Genomic DNA, 15,993 nt, shown 5'->3' with positions numbered 1-15,993 from the left:
ATATATTAGGAACCTTAGGTGTGTATATGCCACAAAAACAGCAAGGACTAAAATATATTAGGTCTATTCCTATACTTCAGTTCAAACGCATGCCTATATTCTTCTAAAGCTGGAGCCTGGAGGGAAGTACTGTAGTCTATTAAAAAAAGCTTACCCTGAGGGCGTACAGTAGAGATAGTTCAGATATACATTTCACAAGAAATTGAAAATAAGAGCCAGAAAACTTCGAATTTTATCACCTGCGTAATTCAGTAGAAAATAAACATTTCAAAATGTCACAAAATTGTGATAAAATGAAATATAGGAAGGATTTTAAACGACGGCCACCTTGGCGGTTGGCATAGAGAATGTAAATAAGAGGCATATGTAAAATAGGAGAAGCGACGGAAATCAAGTGACTACCGTACTGACTAGTATATATATCATGAACCGCAGTGTCGATAGACCGGGCGGAAGTATAAAACTCTATCCATTCGCGGTCCGGTAATCGTAAGCGCCGATTTAGTAATTGAAAAAACACAGTAGATGCATCAGGCCATACTAATGACCTTCCCCACTCCGCCCGTGCAGTGCAAATACGGGTCACGGCCTCCGGGCGCACCATACGCCATTGCCATTTGCGTAATTGTTAACTGTGATGATAACAAGTAACCAATGCGTGACCTGCCAATCAATCATCCAAGGAGAGAATATGCTGATCATGGTCGTATTCCATAATCAATCAATAATCGTCTGATTATATTTTTATCTGAACAAGACAGTGAAGACACGCACTGTACACTGCGACAACACACAATGCGATGTAATGAACAGATAGGATGATGAACGACCAGTTGCGGTTACAGCAAAGATAACTAACCTTCGTAGAATAAAATTTATATTTTCGCAATGAGTACGGCGGTAGCTTTCGATTGATACCCGTTTTAGCAAATTTCGCACTCGGCAAGCCGGTCAAAAATTACCGTCAAATTGACTTTAGCAAAATGGAAAGTGTGACATAGACCAATTTCATTGAGCCGTGAGAGTGAGATTTGCTTGTGTCCACATCCACACCATATAGGACACTGTGGTTGTAGTCTCTAAAACTGGCATCCGCCTCGATCGAGTGTCCAATGGCACAGTTCTTTTTTCGATGTTAGTCTCTGTTCCGTGGCTCTTTCCATTCCTTCTGAATGCGCTCTTGCATCAGGTCTTTTTCTGTTTTATTTGTCTCTGTAAGAACAGCGACGCGGGGGAAGAGGAGCCCAGATTAACCTCCGACGCGGAATCGAACCCTGGCCGCCCGCGCTTATCGCCACCACTACTTATCTCTCCCGCAAGAGAGGCTTCTGCAATGATTTTTCAGTTACTCAAGTTGCAAACTAGCTCCATAGCCAATGTTAACTTCGAGTGAATTGCATGATTAAATGGGCGATAAAATTCCAGCACACAAAATAGTCAGCAGCTTCACCTATTACCATAATCCCGTACTTGATTTGAAATTTATTTCCACATCCTAAGTACATGTCAGTTTGGGATATGACTATTATTAGTATCACAAGGTGCTTCAAATTAAATTCCTGCTGACTATGTGACTGATTGCTTCACCCAGTAAAGGTGCAACGTAGTGGACAATGAGTCTAAACAAGTGGACATACTAATTCGCGAACTGCACGATACATTCGATGCATGCTGCAATCTGCACGTTAGACGCCGGTTTGTTATTGTAGTGGTCGTTTTCGTTTAGTCAAGTAGCTATAATTTCGAGGGCCGGTAAATTTTGTCCTTGACATTGGGGTAATTGCGATGGATTATATGCCAGGGACTGCTAGTTTGATAGAAGAAATTGACAAGAAACAACTAGTAGTGCTCCGAGATGGAAGGACTTTGATAGGGATTCTTCGAAGCATCGATCAATTCGCAAATCTCGTGATGCACAAGACCATAGAACGCATCCACGTCGGCAAGCAATACGGGGACATTCCGCGAGGTATATTTGTAGTGAGAGGAGAAAATGTCGTTCTGCTTGGGGAAGTTGACAGCGAAATAGAATCGCAAACGGACTTGAAGTTGGAGAAAGTATCGGTGGAGGAGATACTTCTTGCCCAGAGACGACAGCAGGATGAAAGAGCAGAAGAGATGAGGGCTAAAATGAAAGCTTTGAAACATCGGGGGATTGCCATTGCGCCTAATGCAGACCAAACTGAGGAGGCATTTTGATTACATATTGCCACCAGTGTTCATTCCCAGTATGATGACTTTTAGGTGGGCATGTTAACGTATATGAACATGGTACGTAGTAGTACCTGTGAAGTCGCATGAATATGCCAAAAAGCGTCTCGTTTACCCAAAGATGAAAACATCATCAGTATATAAAGTGGATGACATATGAAATATCAACGTTCAAATCAACCCAGAGCCAGACTGTTATTTTCCAACCCTGTTTCGTATTCCTTGTCATTCTGTTACATATTTGAATAAGTTATCATTTGGTCTTCCCTGATGCATTTGATCAATATTGTTGTCACATCCATATTGGTCTTCAACATAACATGGGATACACTATTTATTGTCACTAACATACCTGCTCCAATAATTTTCATTTTGTATGCATCTCGCAAATTTCTTTCTCTACAGCACCATTAAAAGTATGATAAGTTCCAAATATTTTTGCCAAACGATATTGAGAACGTGCGGCTTCTGCAAAAGGGTGTTTGTCCAACGTTACAGCTCTAGATGTTTAATTCAAAGTAGACATTTATATGTCTCGTCCTCGAAGAATGCTGGACATTCTCATTGGGAAAATATAAGGCATATCAAATCAGCCAAGGATCAAGCACGGGCAAAAGTATTCTTTGGATTATCTCGGCGAATCGCCGCCATTATCAAAGGTAATTTAAACCAGAGCTGTTACCAAAGATATATTTGCTAATTCATGTAGCCTAGAATGTTGCACATGTTTTAATTTCAGGACTTTGTTGTATACACAATTAGGCCTTTAATTCAACAATTTTGACTTTGCAGATAATGTACTGGCGTTCAATATTTATGATTTGTTCTTGACTTTTGTCACCTCATGATTGATGGCCACCTAATCTAACCCCTCTTGATTTTCTTTTGAGGACTGAAATTTCACAGCACGTGTACTCAGTGAGAGCCACGTGCTAGTGGAAATGAGTAACACCACTGCTGTACAAATAAGATTCATCGCAACACTGTGCATCTCATAAGCCTAGGCCTATGTAATGAAATGGATGATACCGCTCTTGTTAGTAATTGTTATGACTTATTACTAGGGCAAGTTTTTGTTTCAGTCAAATTCGTGGAAATTTGCATTTATTTTTCACAAAAGTTGCACTAAAAGACCGCATTTTGGTCGGTCAACTTCCCAGTTCCACTCCCGAAAAGCAGTTTTCCATCCACATTCTCCTTTGGTTGACTAACAAAAAAGAGGTCAACTTTCCGGCTCACCTCCAGAAATACCCGTTAGAGCGTTACTTCAGTGCTGATTTACGGTACCGTCATTTCAGTCGAATAATCAAGCGATCTATTTACATATGCTGCCAAATATTTCCAGTAAAACATTGGTTGCATGAAAAATCGAAGAAACTTAAAAATGTTTCATGAAAAATCTAAAAAATTGTAAAAACTTGCATGAAAAAAATGGACAAAAGTTGCAAAAAGTTACACTATAAGATTCCTTCAAACAGCTTAAAACAGTATTCTACATACCTTCCGAGAATTTAGGAAGCTGCCGGAAGCTGTAAAAAAAAGTTGCAAAAACTTGCCCTACTTATTACAATTGAATTGATATGAATGTTCATTATTGCTCAATTCAGCTGGTGGTAACGACCCTAAGAAGAATGTAGAATTGTCAAAAGTGCTGGGCTTGTGCAGAACACAAAATATGCCACAAGCAACTATTGACAGGTGTTTACAAGAGAAGCAGGTATTCCCAACATGCATTTGGAATGTCAGCAGATATTCATTAACCGTGACTTATATTTTAGTACACTGATGAATTTGTGTACGGTATTGGCGGCCCTGGCGGATGCGCAATTGTAATCACATGTCAAGCCGTGCAGCCAAAGGTTTCGAAGCAAGCGATAACACGTGCCATCAATATCAGTACTTTGTGAGTATCATTCAAGATGTCTCCGTATTTTAGAAAGTTTGTGTTTGGTTAGACTTGGTTGAAATTAAGCTTGAGCGTGCCTTTCAACAAGGGTTACTTGCACGATAAAGGAAATAAGACCGAGTTCAATTAAAAACCAAATGACAGCGCAAAAATTTTGGGTTTTACAAATAATATCAATGGAATCCGAAGACTAGAAAAATGCAGGGTATAGAGCAGGGGTTCTCAAAGGGTGGGCCACAGGAGCATTTAAGGTGGGCCCCAAAGCTATTAAGAAAATTTTAGAATTAATGTAAGTTTAGTTATATTTTCTATCATAATCGCTAAAAATATATTCAAATATATTATCTAATTATACATAGGCTACGTGAAGCTTTTCATCTGACTCTGATGATAAGTAGTGGTACGTATGGAGTCAGCATGTTCAAGTCGATAATGGGAGGGAGAAACGGCGGCTTTTTTTACTGGCTATGAGAACCTACGACTAACAGCAACTAAAATAATTTCGAGTATATAATAGCTGGAAGGTAATATTGAAATATCCAAGTATGCCGGCAGGGTCATATGTTGTATGCCATTGAAAGGGGTGTGCAATAAACTCAGAATGAAGTGTAATTGAGGTATAGATTTACTGTGCTTAGGCAAGTCGTATTATTGTAAGATAAAAATAGCCATAAATGCAAATTATTAGCAACTTCTGGTGGAGGTATCTGCACCACCGCAACGAATAGTAATGGATTGAGGATTTAGCGGAGCGCATTAATCTTCGGAGTCCTGGAAATCATTGTACATAATGTAAGAGTCACATGAATTGATTGTATCATTGGATTGAATATTCTGACATCGCAACTTCAGTTGGTTTGGTACAAGACATACAATGTGCATTGTACAGCATGCATATTAAATAAATCTTCCTCAACTTCTCTGTAGTACCCCACTCACCAATGAATTGTTTGAAGCTGACCCAGAATGATTATATTATTTATTCCCCACAACAGTGGAACTAAAATCCCAATCACACAGCGGATGCGTGGATTTGATAATTGCGTTTCGCGACACGAATGGAGCAGCAGACGATCATAATATACACAGAGTTTTAGCCTATGATCTACCACCCAAACCCCCGAATGCGGAAGCTCGAAGGGGCCCAAGATTATTTTGTTGGTCGTTTGTTGGAGGATAATTATTAGACATGAAAATTTTCGTCACGCTTCGCGCGATTTCATTAACCAAAAAGTCTACATTTAAACATCATCGGAACATCATTAAGATGAAAATCTGCATATTTTAGAGAAATTACCACTTATTGGACAGGATAAGAAGTGGGCCACAGCATATTTTCAAACTGGAAATGGGCTACGGACAAGAGAGGACTGAGAACCCCTGGTATAGAGGATAGAGTGTATACTACTGCATAACAGTAGGCTACCGGTATGGTTGCAAATAGTATGTTCATTGATTGTGATACAGGCATAGGCGCCGACTTACGAGGTTACGAGGTGGCGCAGCCACCTCGTGACCATATTTACGAGGTGGCGGCCACCTCGTACAAAATGCTCAAACGCACAAGTGATTATTTGTGACCAGTGATTAGTAATAAGGTGAATCGATGCGTCCCCGTTTGAGACGTCTTCGATTTCGATACGCGCGTGTGCCAGGCGCGTAGCCACGAATAAAGATATCATTGCTGGCCCATGGCCTAACTATCGCGTATCGGGCCTAGCATGCTTTGACTCCATCTCTCGCTGCTTTCGAGACAATGCGGTCAAGTTTACGCTGATTAGTGATTGTTTTATGTCATATTGATTAAAAAGCGACATCGCGAAACTGAATAACATCAAATCGCTGCAAACAGACTTTAACGTGCGAAATTGATTCCCGCTAATACTTGAACGTAACGACCAGAAGATGTGTATCATGTCTCGAGTTCTGAAATATGACAAAAGTTTGAAATCGGTGCAATCAAGTTGGGACATTTGATTTGCGAAAACTGTCGCCGAGACTGCGTAATACACGCGCGTATTCAATTGTTCACCAGAGATAGTGACTACTGACTCTTTGGCAAGCTTATCATACGCCTAACATCGCCGATACGAAGAGATTTTATGATCGCCATTTACACATGTACTTGACCTTAATTGAATTGACGCTATATTGGTAAATTTGAAAAAAAATCCAAATCCCCCTAATTTTTCGACTGGCCACGCGCCTAGCGTGTGCCGAGAAGCACCATCCTAGATCTCCTCTGCCGACCAGGCGCCCAAATATACGTTCTGCTTTTCTGAAATCTAAATTATGTGCACCCATATTCATTTACAAAACCATTCATGAGCTAGCTAGCTTCGTGATAGGTAATCGTAGCGCGAAATTGGAGGGTGTGTTGGTGTATGCCTGCAAATTGGAATTCATTTCTGCGCAGATTTGTTTCTCTAACAAGGCTTTGCCAGTGACATTAATCGGGAAATGCAGCAATACAGCTTAAACACCGATATAATGAGAAAACACCGATATAACGAGAAAACAATTGTCGCGACGAAAGCTACTCAATATGGTGTCACACTCAAAACCGATTCGTGGCGATACTGATTAGATTACACGCTTTCTAATTTGCCATCATCCATATTTCTTGTTATCTACTTGATACTCCGAAATAGTCGCACAAAGCCATTTTTCAGTCTTCCTTTTATTATTAACGTGATGCATCACAATATTATGGGTGGCACAAATTCTGATTTTATTCGATTCGTTTGAACCTTCTACATTCCGATAAACTTGATTGCTGGATGTACTCGTATCGAGAACAACATTATCGAATATTATACTATTAGGCATTAGATAGACAGTGGATTTCTATTGGTAAGATCGCGGCATGCGTCCGGAAGTGGAATTAATTCTAGTCTAAGGGTGGCCAACCTGCGGCCGTTGAACGAAATTTGTGCGGCCGTCAACACGTAATTCAATTAGTGTGCGTTGGCGGCCGTCGACATACAGATTGAATTTACGAATTGACCGATGTACTCCCGAAATGCTTCGCGAACTTAAATCGGGAAATGCACCAACGTTTTATTCATCAAACAATTGCCGCGATGCGAGTTGGTCAACGCGAAGCAAGAAACCGCAAGAGACAATGACTGATTGGCTACGCGATTTCGCGTTTGTAATCATCATTACTGTCTGCTTGAAGTATTCGAGAGTTGTCGTGTGTTACTTGCAAGGCCAGGCGTAGTCGTTAGTCACACTGGGCATTGCGCGTGAATAACATCGATGCAACTGCAGATCCCGTCGGACGGACTGGTAGCGCAGGCACTTCAACACTTCAAATGATCGTACCATTTTAAGATTCATTCCATTTAATATCTCGACTGCATGGTTTTATATTAATGAGTGCAAGATCAGTATTAAAATGTCACGCGAATGGTTTAACGCTGCACTTACACCAGCGGCATGTAGTAAAGTGCGTTTTCGTGCGGCGATGGCGTCATCGATATGGAACAATTATGACGTCACAAGACTTCGCCACCTCGTAAAAAAATAAAAGTCGGCGCCTATGGATACAGGGGCTCTATTTAAAGTTGTTTATGACATAGTTATCCTTACAAACAATACATATCCGTTCAAATATACCAAGAACTCATGATTGTGACACAGGGGCTCTATTTAAAGTTGTTTGTCACATAATTATCCTTACTAACAACACAGATCCGTTCAAATATACTAACAACTCGAAAAAAGAAGTTGAAGTATGATTTTCTGCCCACCTCTATTCGTGGGGTTTCGCACTATATTCTACCATAGCTACTGACTTGTCACGATGATCATTTTGCAGAGACGCGAACTTTGAGCAAGAGAGAATGAACGAATTCACTAGGAAAAGAGTAATATTGGCCGACTTGGGTGACAGGGAAATGGACGAAGACGAGGCAACTGAAATTGCTTTGGAAATCGGTGCCGAGGACGTGAATATGTTTGATAAGACGGATGGAAACATTCTGGAGGTATGCTATTACTTGTGCAGATTCGATCAATTAGGGTAAGTGAGTAGAAAAAGACATAAATTGGCTTCGAAGTGCTGATGTCCGACTGTTCAGCATCAAGCTACAGGAGCAAATTTTGGATGCAAATATGCATGATCGCACATTCTATTCTGTGGTGCAATGCTGCCATGGTTTCTGTCTGGATATAGTAGGCTTACTGCTGTCAGCATTTTGCTGCTTGGCCAAGTCCAAATTTCTAGCAGTGGAGCAATGCAGGCAGAAGTCTGATTTGTCGCAATATCTTGTTACTTATTGAAGCAATAGTGAACTGACTCAAATTGTGACTAAATTCATATACCGCACACCAGTACTGTTTTTGTGTTGTGTGTCATAAAAAATGACCTAATGTGACTATTTGCATCAAAAATATTTTAGCTTCAAGATGTTGAACCTCCCCTTAGTTGCTAAATAATACAGGTTAGCAATCCCAGAATTACTCTCAATCCCCTTATCAACGGAAGACATCAATTTTGAGGCCACAACTAATCGGATAGATTGTTTAGGCATATTCAACATACTATAGTCCCCTAATCAGAGGTACCGTAGTCATGCCTTACTTTAAATGTGTACTCAAGTAGATTATGTTTACTTGATCCTAGCTTACTCGAGTGGATGTTTTATACTACTTCCACTCCAAACCACACCATTTTGTCAAGTAGAAAGCAGTGTTCGGATAAGTTCACATCACTTTTAGTGATATTTTGATAAAATCTGTCCAGAGTAGCAACTGGGCCTACCTATCAGTAATACCTTTATCACTGTAACACAATAAATTTAGGAATTGCAACAATTTTAGACGACAGTCCTCTAGGAAAGGGTGTAGTTTATTTTTGTCGGTGGTGTTTTTGCGGCATATACATCGACTCATGATAGACATACAACGATCTGTGCGTATGCTGCTGGACAAGGAAGGTACAGATATTGCTTTGAAAGGCTTTTCAAGTCTTGCACCACTCCTCCCATGTTTTACCAGTAATGCATGAGCACCAAGTGAGTGAATCATGATACCAGTGTTACTGATCAGGTCTTTGATCTGACTCGACCGGGGATTGAACCCACGACCTACCGATCAAGAAGGCCGGATGCTTCACCATTACGCTAACTTGTTTGGATCTACTATCACAAACTGGTTGCTTGAATATTCTGAGATATTCCATTTCTACTGTTGCTTGAATTGGTCCAGGAGTCTTGACCGCTCCTACTGGTAATTAGGTATAAATTTGATGCATTAATTCTAGTTGCGTATCATCATTGACGACGTCCGACCCCGACTGACCAGTGACACTGCAAATAAATTCAGCGGCTTTTTGTCCGACCTGACAATTAGTAATCAGACTCACATTCACAGCATGTTATTTGTGATCGTTTTTAGTTCACTTGCAACATCCAAGGGTACGGCGATGTTGAAACGGCGCTACAAAAGGAAAATCTCGCCATCATCTCGTCCAAGCTGGAGTACATACCGAACATGACGGTGGATTTGAGCGAGAGTGACAGCACGATGGTTGAAATATTTATTGCCGCGTTACAGAAGATATCCGATAAACCGGAGATTTTGTTCACTCTGACGGACATTCATCATAATGTTAGCAGCATGAGTTGATCGAACATGTTGGTTTTCTTGCGATTTCTATTTTATAGCGACTTGTCTAATTCCTAACGTCGTGGTTTAATAAAACGGAAACCTCATCACGTAATTGTGTCTGTTTCTGCAAATTGTTATCGCAAGCCTTAAATTAAATCTGGAATTTAAGACGTCTGTTGATGTAATACCATCCAGAAGCCGAATTTTACCAGATAACGAGTTTCCACAATGCTTCTACATAGCATTGCACAGACCATTCAGAAATCAACTACAAATTGTAGTTTTAGAACCCTAGTAATGAAAACCATTGATTGCTTATCACGTTCTGGTAAAGAGTTGGAAAGTTGAATCGAAAATAGCATGTTGAAATAGCGATTCATGTTCTTATTCAGAGGACTCAAACTCAAATGTGCTCGCGGGCCAATTCCCTAGTTTTGATGACGCCGCGGGCCGCAGCATCAATAATAGGGATATTCAATGTATAATTTCCAAGTAGGCCTAGGCCTTATTTGACGGGACCTTGCATACAGGCATTCCACAAACCTCGTCAAAATGTAATTTGCTATTGTACTATTCACGCTTCCCACGGAAAAATCATATTTTCAAATATTTGAATAAAATTGTTTTTTTTTTGCCGGGCATAATTTGTCAAAATAATGAGTTATAGACATCATGCGAGAGGACGCATCATGACATCGTAAAAGCTGTCGGGTTATAATATTGCAGCTAGCGGATCTTTGACGTGCCACAATTTTATGTAGAATATTTTAAAATTTACTGAAAGATTGATCTGATATCAGAGCATTTAGGCGGTGTAGTCTAATCCGGGATTCTGATATGGTCGTGATAAGTAGGCTATTGTTACTGTCATTGCCAAAGCCAAATTAAATCAGCGTTAGATTTGCCCTCGATTATTATTGAAACAGATCAATAACAACTTGAATATAATAATTATTGTGCCATAATAATATCATTATTGTTTCTTAATCTTATTTTAGCAATCGTACGCGATGTGCTTTCAATAAGACTTATCGTACCTCCTGTCCATTTTCAACACAATTTCTGATGGAAACTAGGCCTATATTAAAAGCAGAAATCCCAATCACATAAAATCGTGTGTAGCGCGAAGAATATCTTCCAGTTGAATAAATTGGCCCAGAAAACAAGTATATCTACAACTTCTAAATATCCCTGCCAGAAAATATTCCATAGCATACAGCCCTAATTCCACAATTGATCTCGTACCCCTGATGGGGTGCTTCGTACCCCGATGGGGTCTGCAGACCCCTGCATAGTTAAGAACCCCTGGAATAGAAATGTCCAATCGCCAAAATTCCATTGGTGTTACAGCTGTAGAACGTACTCCTACCTTACTCGCCACCGATAATAACATGGATAAAGAGGACACACAACACCCAGGATATAACCAACTATACGTCACGAGGCCACCAAATGCCGATGCCACAATTTTCTGTCACGAATCATGAACTAGAAATGTGACGTAATAGCTGGTCTTCTTTTACAATTCATGTGATAGTGAAATTTGCTGAGATTTCAGGTTTTTGTAGTAGTTTTAGGATGAACTTTAAGTTCTTAAATCTAAAAAAGATATGGCGTTTGAATATATCGTCGAATTCTGGAAATCCCAAAATGCCGTCGCGGGCCGCACAAAATGTTCTCGCAGGCCGCGTGTTTGAGACCTCTGTTCTAAATGTTGCAGTTAGAGAGTTGGAAAGTCACGTTGAATAAATATTTATGTAAAAATGGTGAATAAACAAACGCTACCACCACTTTTCATACTTAATTAAATCCGATTGCACACCTAGGACCGTCAAAAAATCAACCATGCTATCGATAAAATTCGGAGGGCCGCATATAAAGCAAATCGGAGGTCGATTAAAACAATTTAACGAGTCCCGTATATTTTTTAAACCTATCCTTCCGTGTAAAATGTTCTCTTCACTATCTACAACTTGCGGCCCGTTGTCGGTGAGGAAAAAATCTACAGTCATATTTCCAGTCGCGTCACGTACACCTTCGATATTCTCCTGCAAGAGGAGGCAGACATTGAAGTCGAGATAAATATTTGTTAGAAATGGCTTTACCTTAAATATCAGGTCTTCTTTGGACTTTGCGGAATACAGTAGTCTAGTAGATACAGTGTGTGCAGGGAAAAGTTCTTTTGACGCAATGCTGGAAATGTTATGCAGTTTGTCAATATTGCAAGCTATTTATTAGAGACGATATCAAAGACCACGAATTGGATAAGTGCGAGTATCGAAGAAAATGCTCCTTGCGTTCGCAGCACTTATGGTTATTGGCAACAAACAGATGTGATAGACATCGACTTTCTTGGCTTCACAACAAAGATGAGCATTGGGTTGGACTTGGATTGGACAGGATCGGACCGGATTGTGATTTTGAAAAAAAAATGGCGGGTCCAGATCGGGTTGTGATTTTGTAAAAAAAAGGTTGGACTTGGATTTTGAGCATTCCAAAATCCGGACTCGGGCACGCTGGTTTCGTAACCAGAAGTGAGGGGCGGCGGAGAGAAGAATTATTGCTAGTGTTGCCAATTGACGCATTTAGAAGCCAAATTACGGAATTTTTGCACATTTTCATGCTGGTTAGCCTCGCTGTTTCCGCATTTCGGTCTTTTAGGGATGCCCGTATGCACATTGGCACTTTCGAATTTCTTCAACCAGAGCAATCAATGTAAATTTGTAAACAGCACATCACTGTAGAATGTAGATCTTATCAAGTGCTGTTTACACGAGGAACTAAGGAATTATTTGATGTTAGAATTGCAGAAATATGGAATTGATGTTCGCATATATAGGTGCATATCGAAATATTACGTCCAGGTCACTTTATCTGCTGCCAAGTGCAAGTGGCGCAAGTGCAACAGCCTGTTTGGATCATGTTAACAATCCATCTAGGCTACTACATATGTTTCTCTTTCTCAGAGACATGGATTTAGGTCGAGTCGAGATACTACTAGGTTTGCTGATCCATAGGAAAAGTTAGTTCGTATGCTATATTCGTGCCACTTTCGCTGTTATAGACTTCTTGATTTAACTTGAGTTGAATTCAACTCTATATTAGTAGAAGAGCACGAATTCTACCAAGTTGTGGTGGTACAATCTTCTCTCTGCAGCCTAAAGGACCAATTTCTTACAAAACTTTATAGGGACGCGCAGCCACTATAAAAATGTGTATGCTTCTTAGTATATTGGAACTTTTTGTGTTGTAATAACTTCGCTTCTACAAGCTGGAATTGAAAGGAATTTGTTGTGCAGTGTTTATAACAGACCTAACATGTCCTTCTGTTTTTTCAGCTTTAGAATAGATACTTTCAATTTTGAAATTTTTTTGGATCAGGATGGAGTTGGACTGAAAATCTGGCAAATATTTTTGGATCAGGATGGAGTAGGACTGAATTGAAAATTTTCAGGACTGGACTTGGACAATAAATTTTGTAAAAAATTTTTGGATCAGGATGGACTAGGACTGAATTGAAAATTTTCAGGACTGGACTTGACCGAAAAATATTACAGTCCGCTCACCGCTGCTTTACAATGATCTGGAATAACTATCCGATACAGATTTGGATTTAGGCACAAGTCGAAATTCTATAGAATTTTGACTTGAAGTTCAAATCTAGAAATTGAAATGAGTTTGCAAATATAAGTAGGCCTACATTTTCCTACAAGTGCAAACTTCCTGTGGTACGTATCTTAAAGTTAAGGTATATACCGTCATTTCTTCTTTTTAAAGAAAAGCAATCCGTCTCTATAAAATGTTCATAAACACAGGATATATAGAAATCCAGTGAAAAGATTTTCTACTGACCTTCGTTCTTGTAAAATAGAATAGATCGGATTGATTCCAACTCCACCAGCGATCAATAGTACATTTTGTGCCTTCTGGGTACTAGGTTCATAATAAAAATCACCGCCAAATTTGATAGTCACTGTCGATCCAATGTGGCACTAAAAAGATGAAATTAAAAGTAATTGTTACCCGTCGTATGTAGTTCTTTTTGTCTGCCTATCGGTAAACTATTCCCAGCTGCAAAATTAAATATTGACATCAATAGTATATAGGAGCAGCCAATTGCGCTAACGTAAGCAAAGGCAGGATGGATAGTATTTCAAATTCATATTATAGTGTTATAGTGTGTGTCGAACAAATTTACTTCCAATAGAACTTAGTAGCTGGAAATGCTACTTAAGTGGCTGAATCAAAATGAAGCCGCAGAAATTGAAAAATTCCAATAACCGTTGACTTGGCACGTTATAATTTTACTTGCTCATGTATCCACTTTGCTGGAGGATGGTCCGAGTATTTGATGGCGAGTTCGATTTGACCATTGTTGGTGAATATATGTCGAGCACTGCAAACGGAAAATCCTCCAATGGTGGCGACTCCTGGAATGATCATATCCACCCATTGTCCGGCCTAAAACATGAGCAAATAACTGAATGTCGTACCGAATAATCATTGGCCACACTGATGTTTGTCAAACTTAATTATAAAGATAATCATTTCATTTCAGAACAACTGTTATACCGGTTTTCAAAAGTTTTTAGCTCCTGCGGAGATTGAAAAGGCATTGACTATTCTCACACACGGATCCAGATTGCTCTAAAGGAATAATCACAGAAAAGGCCATCAATTCCATAAGTGAAGATGGAATCGTGGTTAAATATATGTCCACAGTCAATACTTCATCTAGTACAGAGACCCACCAAGAAAATGAAAGTAGTATCAACACAATGTAAGTTGAGCTGTGTTATGAACAGTATACACAGATTCTCACAAAAGTATTAAAATGACCTCGCACGTTTCTTACAGGAATATTGTAAAAAGTTACGTGAAAGAACATAAATAAAAGCCTCTATGCCATAACACAATTTCAGAAAATGCTAAATCACAATTATAATTGTACCCGTAAGTAAATGTATAATAAGCTGTAATTACTATACAGCAACACGATACAGGGGTCATTTTCAATGGAACATGATATTGGTTAAAGCATTCTGTTACAGACAATAAACGCAGAGTACCCTGAATGTGACGTTTTTGTCGGAAGCAGTCACAAATTTCACTCCACGTACGTACTGAGACAGCTTCTCAATATCAATCACCGTAGCCTTCATTTCTTCATTTTGTCTAAAGCTGCCCTCTGTTCTGATCAAATGGTCTCTTTTATCTTGCTATGATACAAAACAATAACTGGATTGCGAAATGGAAAATCATTCCAAAGTCGAAGTATATACCTTGAGCTCGATCTTCGGACGGTGGTTGATGTATTGTTTATTTTTGGTGTACTTCGGCCTGGAAATGCAATACAGTGGTGAGTGGAAAAACAACTGTAAGAATTGAATCGCCTACCTAGTTGAACGTTCCAGTCTCGATACAAATCCTACGCAAGTTCTAGCGAATTTACATAACATTATTGTCCTAAGAATCGACTTATTATGTTAGCATGGAAAACTGATTTTCATATATTTACTTGGTGACCCATGTATTGCGCAATTAGTTTACAAAGGTATTCAAGCGTGATAAACAATTGATCACTGAATTGAACATGAACGAGCTTGAATCTGTATTATGTAGGAAAGAAAAGGACGTAGTTTATTTTTCTCTTGATGTTTTGCGGCAAATACACCGACTCATGATATACATACAAAACGATTTTTAGATTCTTGTCGGGGTCCACATTCAAGTCGAAATACTGCTAAATGAATACTAGTCCAGCCTCAAGATTACCGAACCACGACCTGACCTATCGATCTCGCCTTCCGTGACATGCCACCTCATTTTTTCGCTTGCTTTACCTTTTCATTCAGTGTGCACTCTGCATGCCACCTCTTTACATCGCCTATAGCTAGGCCCGGGAGGGCGTCTGATTTCAAAGACTACTCCAAGTCGTTTCGACTCCTTCGACAAGATAGCGTAATGGCGAAGCGTCCGGCTTCTTGGTCGGTAGGTCGTGGGTTCGATCCCCGGCCGGGTTGGACCAAAGACCTGATTAGTAACACTGGTATCCATGACTTCCCCGCTTGGCGTTGATACTTTGCTGGGATAGCATGGAGGGGTGGTGAAAGACTTAGAAAGCCTTACAAGGCTATATCTGCACCTTCCTTGTCCAGTGGCATATATGCACCTCATGAACTCATAGTATGCATATGCGCAGATCGTGTGTATGTATATCATGAGTCGGTGCATATGCCGCAAAAACATCAAGGACAAAA

At 39.8% G+C, this 15,993-nt stretch overlaps 3 protein-coding genes across 3 annotated transcripts; 2 read left to right on the top strand and 1 right to left on the bottom strand.

The window, feature by feature from the left end:
* The first annotated feature begins 1,681 nt into the window (after positions 1-1,681).
* LOC145443885 (U6 snRNA-associated Sm-like protein LSm1) lies at positions 1,682-2,616 on the top strand. The gene has a single exon (XM_080321850.1). It carries the CDS (start codon positions 1,786-1,788, stop codon positions 2,197-2,199), a length of 414 nt encoding a protein of 137 aa, XP_080177976.1. The 5' UTR covers positions 1,682-1,785; the 3' UTR covers positions 2,200-2,616.
* LOC145443876 (translational activator of cytochrome c oxidase 1-like) lies at positions 2,588-9,845 on the top strand. Its single transcript, XM_080321841.1, has 5 exons — positions 2,588-2,870; positions 3,819-3,928; positions 3,990-4,114; positions 7,941-8,109; positions 9,521-9,845. Exons 1-5 carry the CDS (start codon positions 2,588-2,590, stop codon positions 9,749-9,751), a joined length of 918 nt encoding a protein of 305 aa, XP_080177967.1. The 3' UTR covers positions 9,752-9,845.
* Positions 9,650-15,286, bottom strand: LOC145443875 (oxidoreductase NAD-binding domain-containing protein 1-like). Its single transcript, XM_080321840.1, has 7 exons — positions 15,131-15,286; positions 15,016-15,073; positions 14,803-14,952; positions 14,042-14,194; positions 13,586-13,725; positions 11,839-11,926; positions 9,650-11,781 (listed from the first exon to the last, which is right to left on the bottom strand). The coding sequence occupies exons 1-7, from the start codon at positions 15,190-15,192 to the stop codon at positions 11,515-11,517; spliced, it is 918 nt and encodes a 305-aa protein (XP_080177966.1). The 5' UTR covers positions 15,193-15,286; the 3' UTR covers positions 9,650-11,514.
* Positions 15,287-15,993: the final 707 nt, after the last annotated feature.

The sequence above is a fragment of the Botryllus schlosseri genome, chromosome 7 (assembly GCF_051294905.1).
Source record: "Botryllus schlosseri isolate E-star chromosome 7, Bs_hap1, whole genome shotgun sequence".
Classification (NCBI taxonomy): Eukaryota; Metazoa; Chordata; class Ascidiacea; order Stolidobranchia; family Styelidae; genus Botryllus; species Botryllus schlosseri.
The sequence above is the reverse complement of the archived record's forward strand: the minus strand, read 5'-3'. Positions and strand labels throughout refer to the sequence as shown.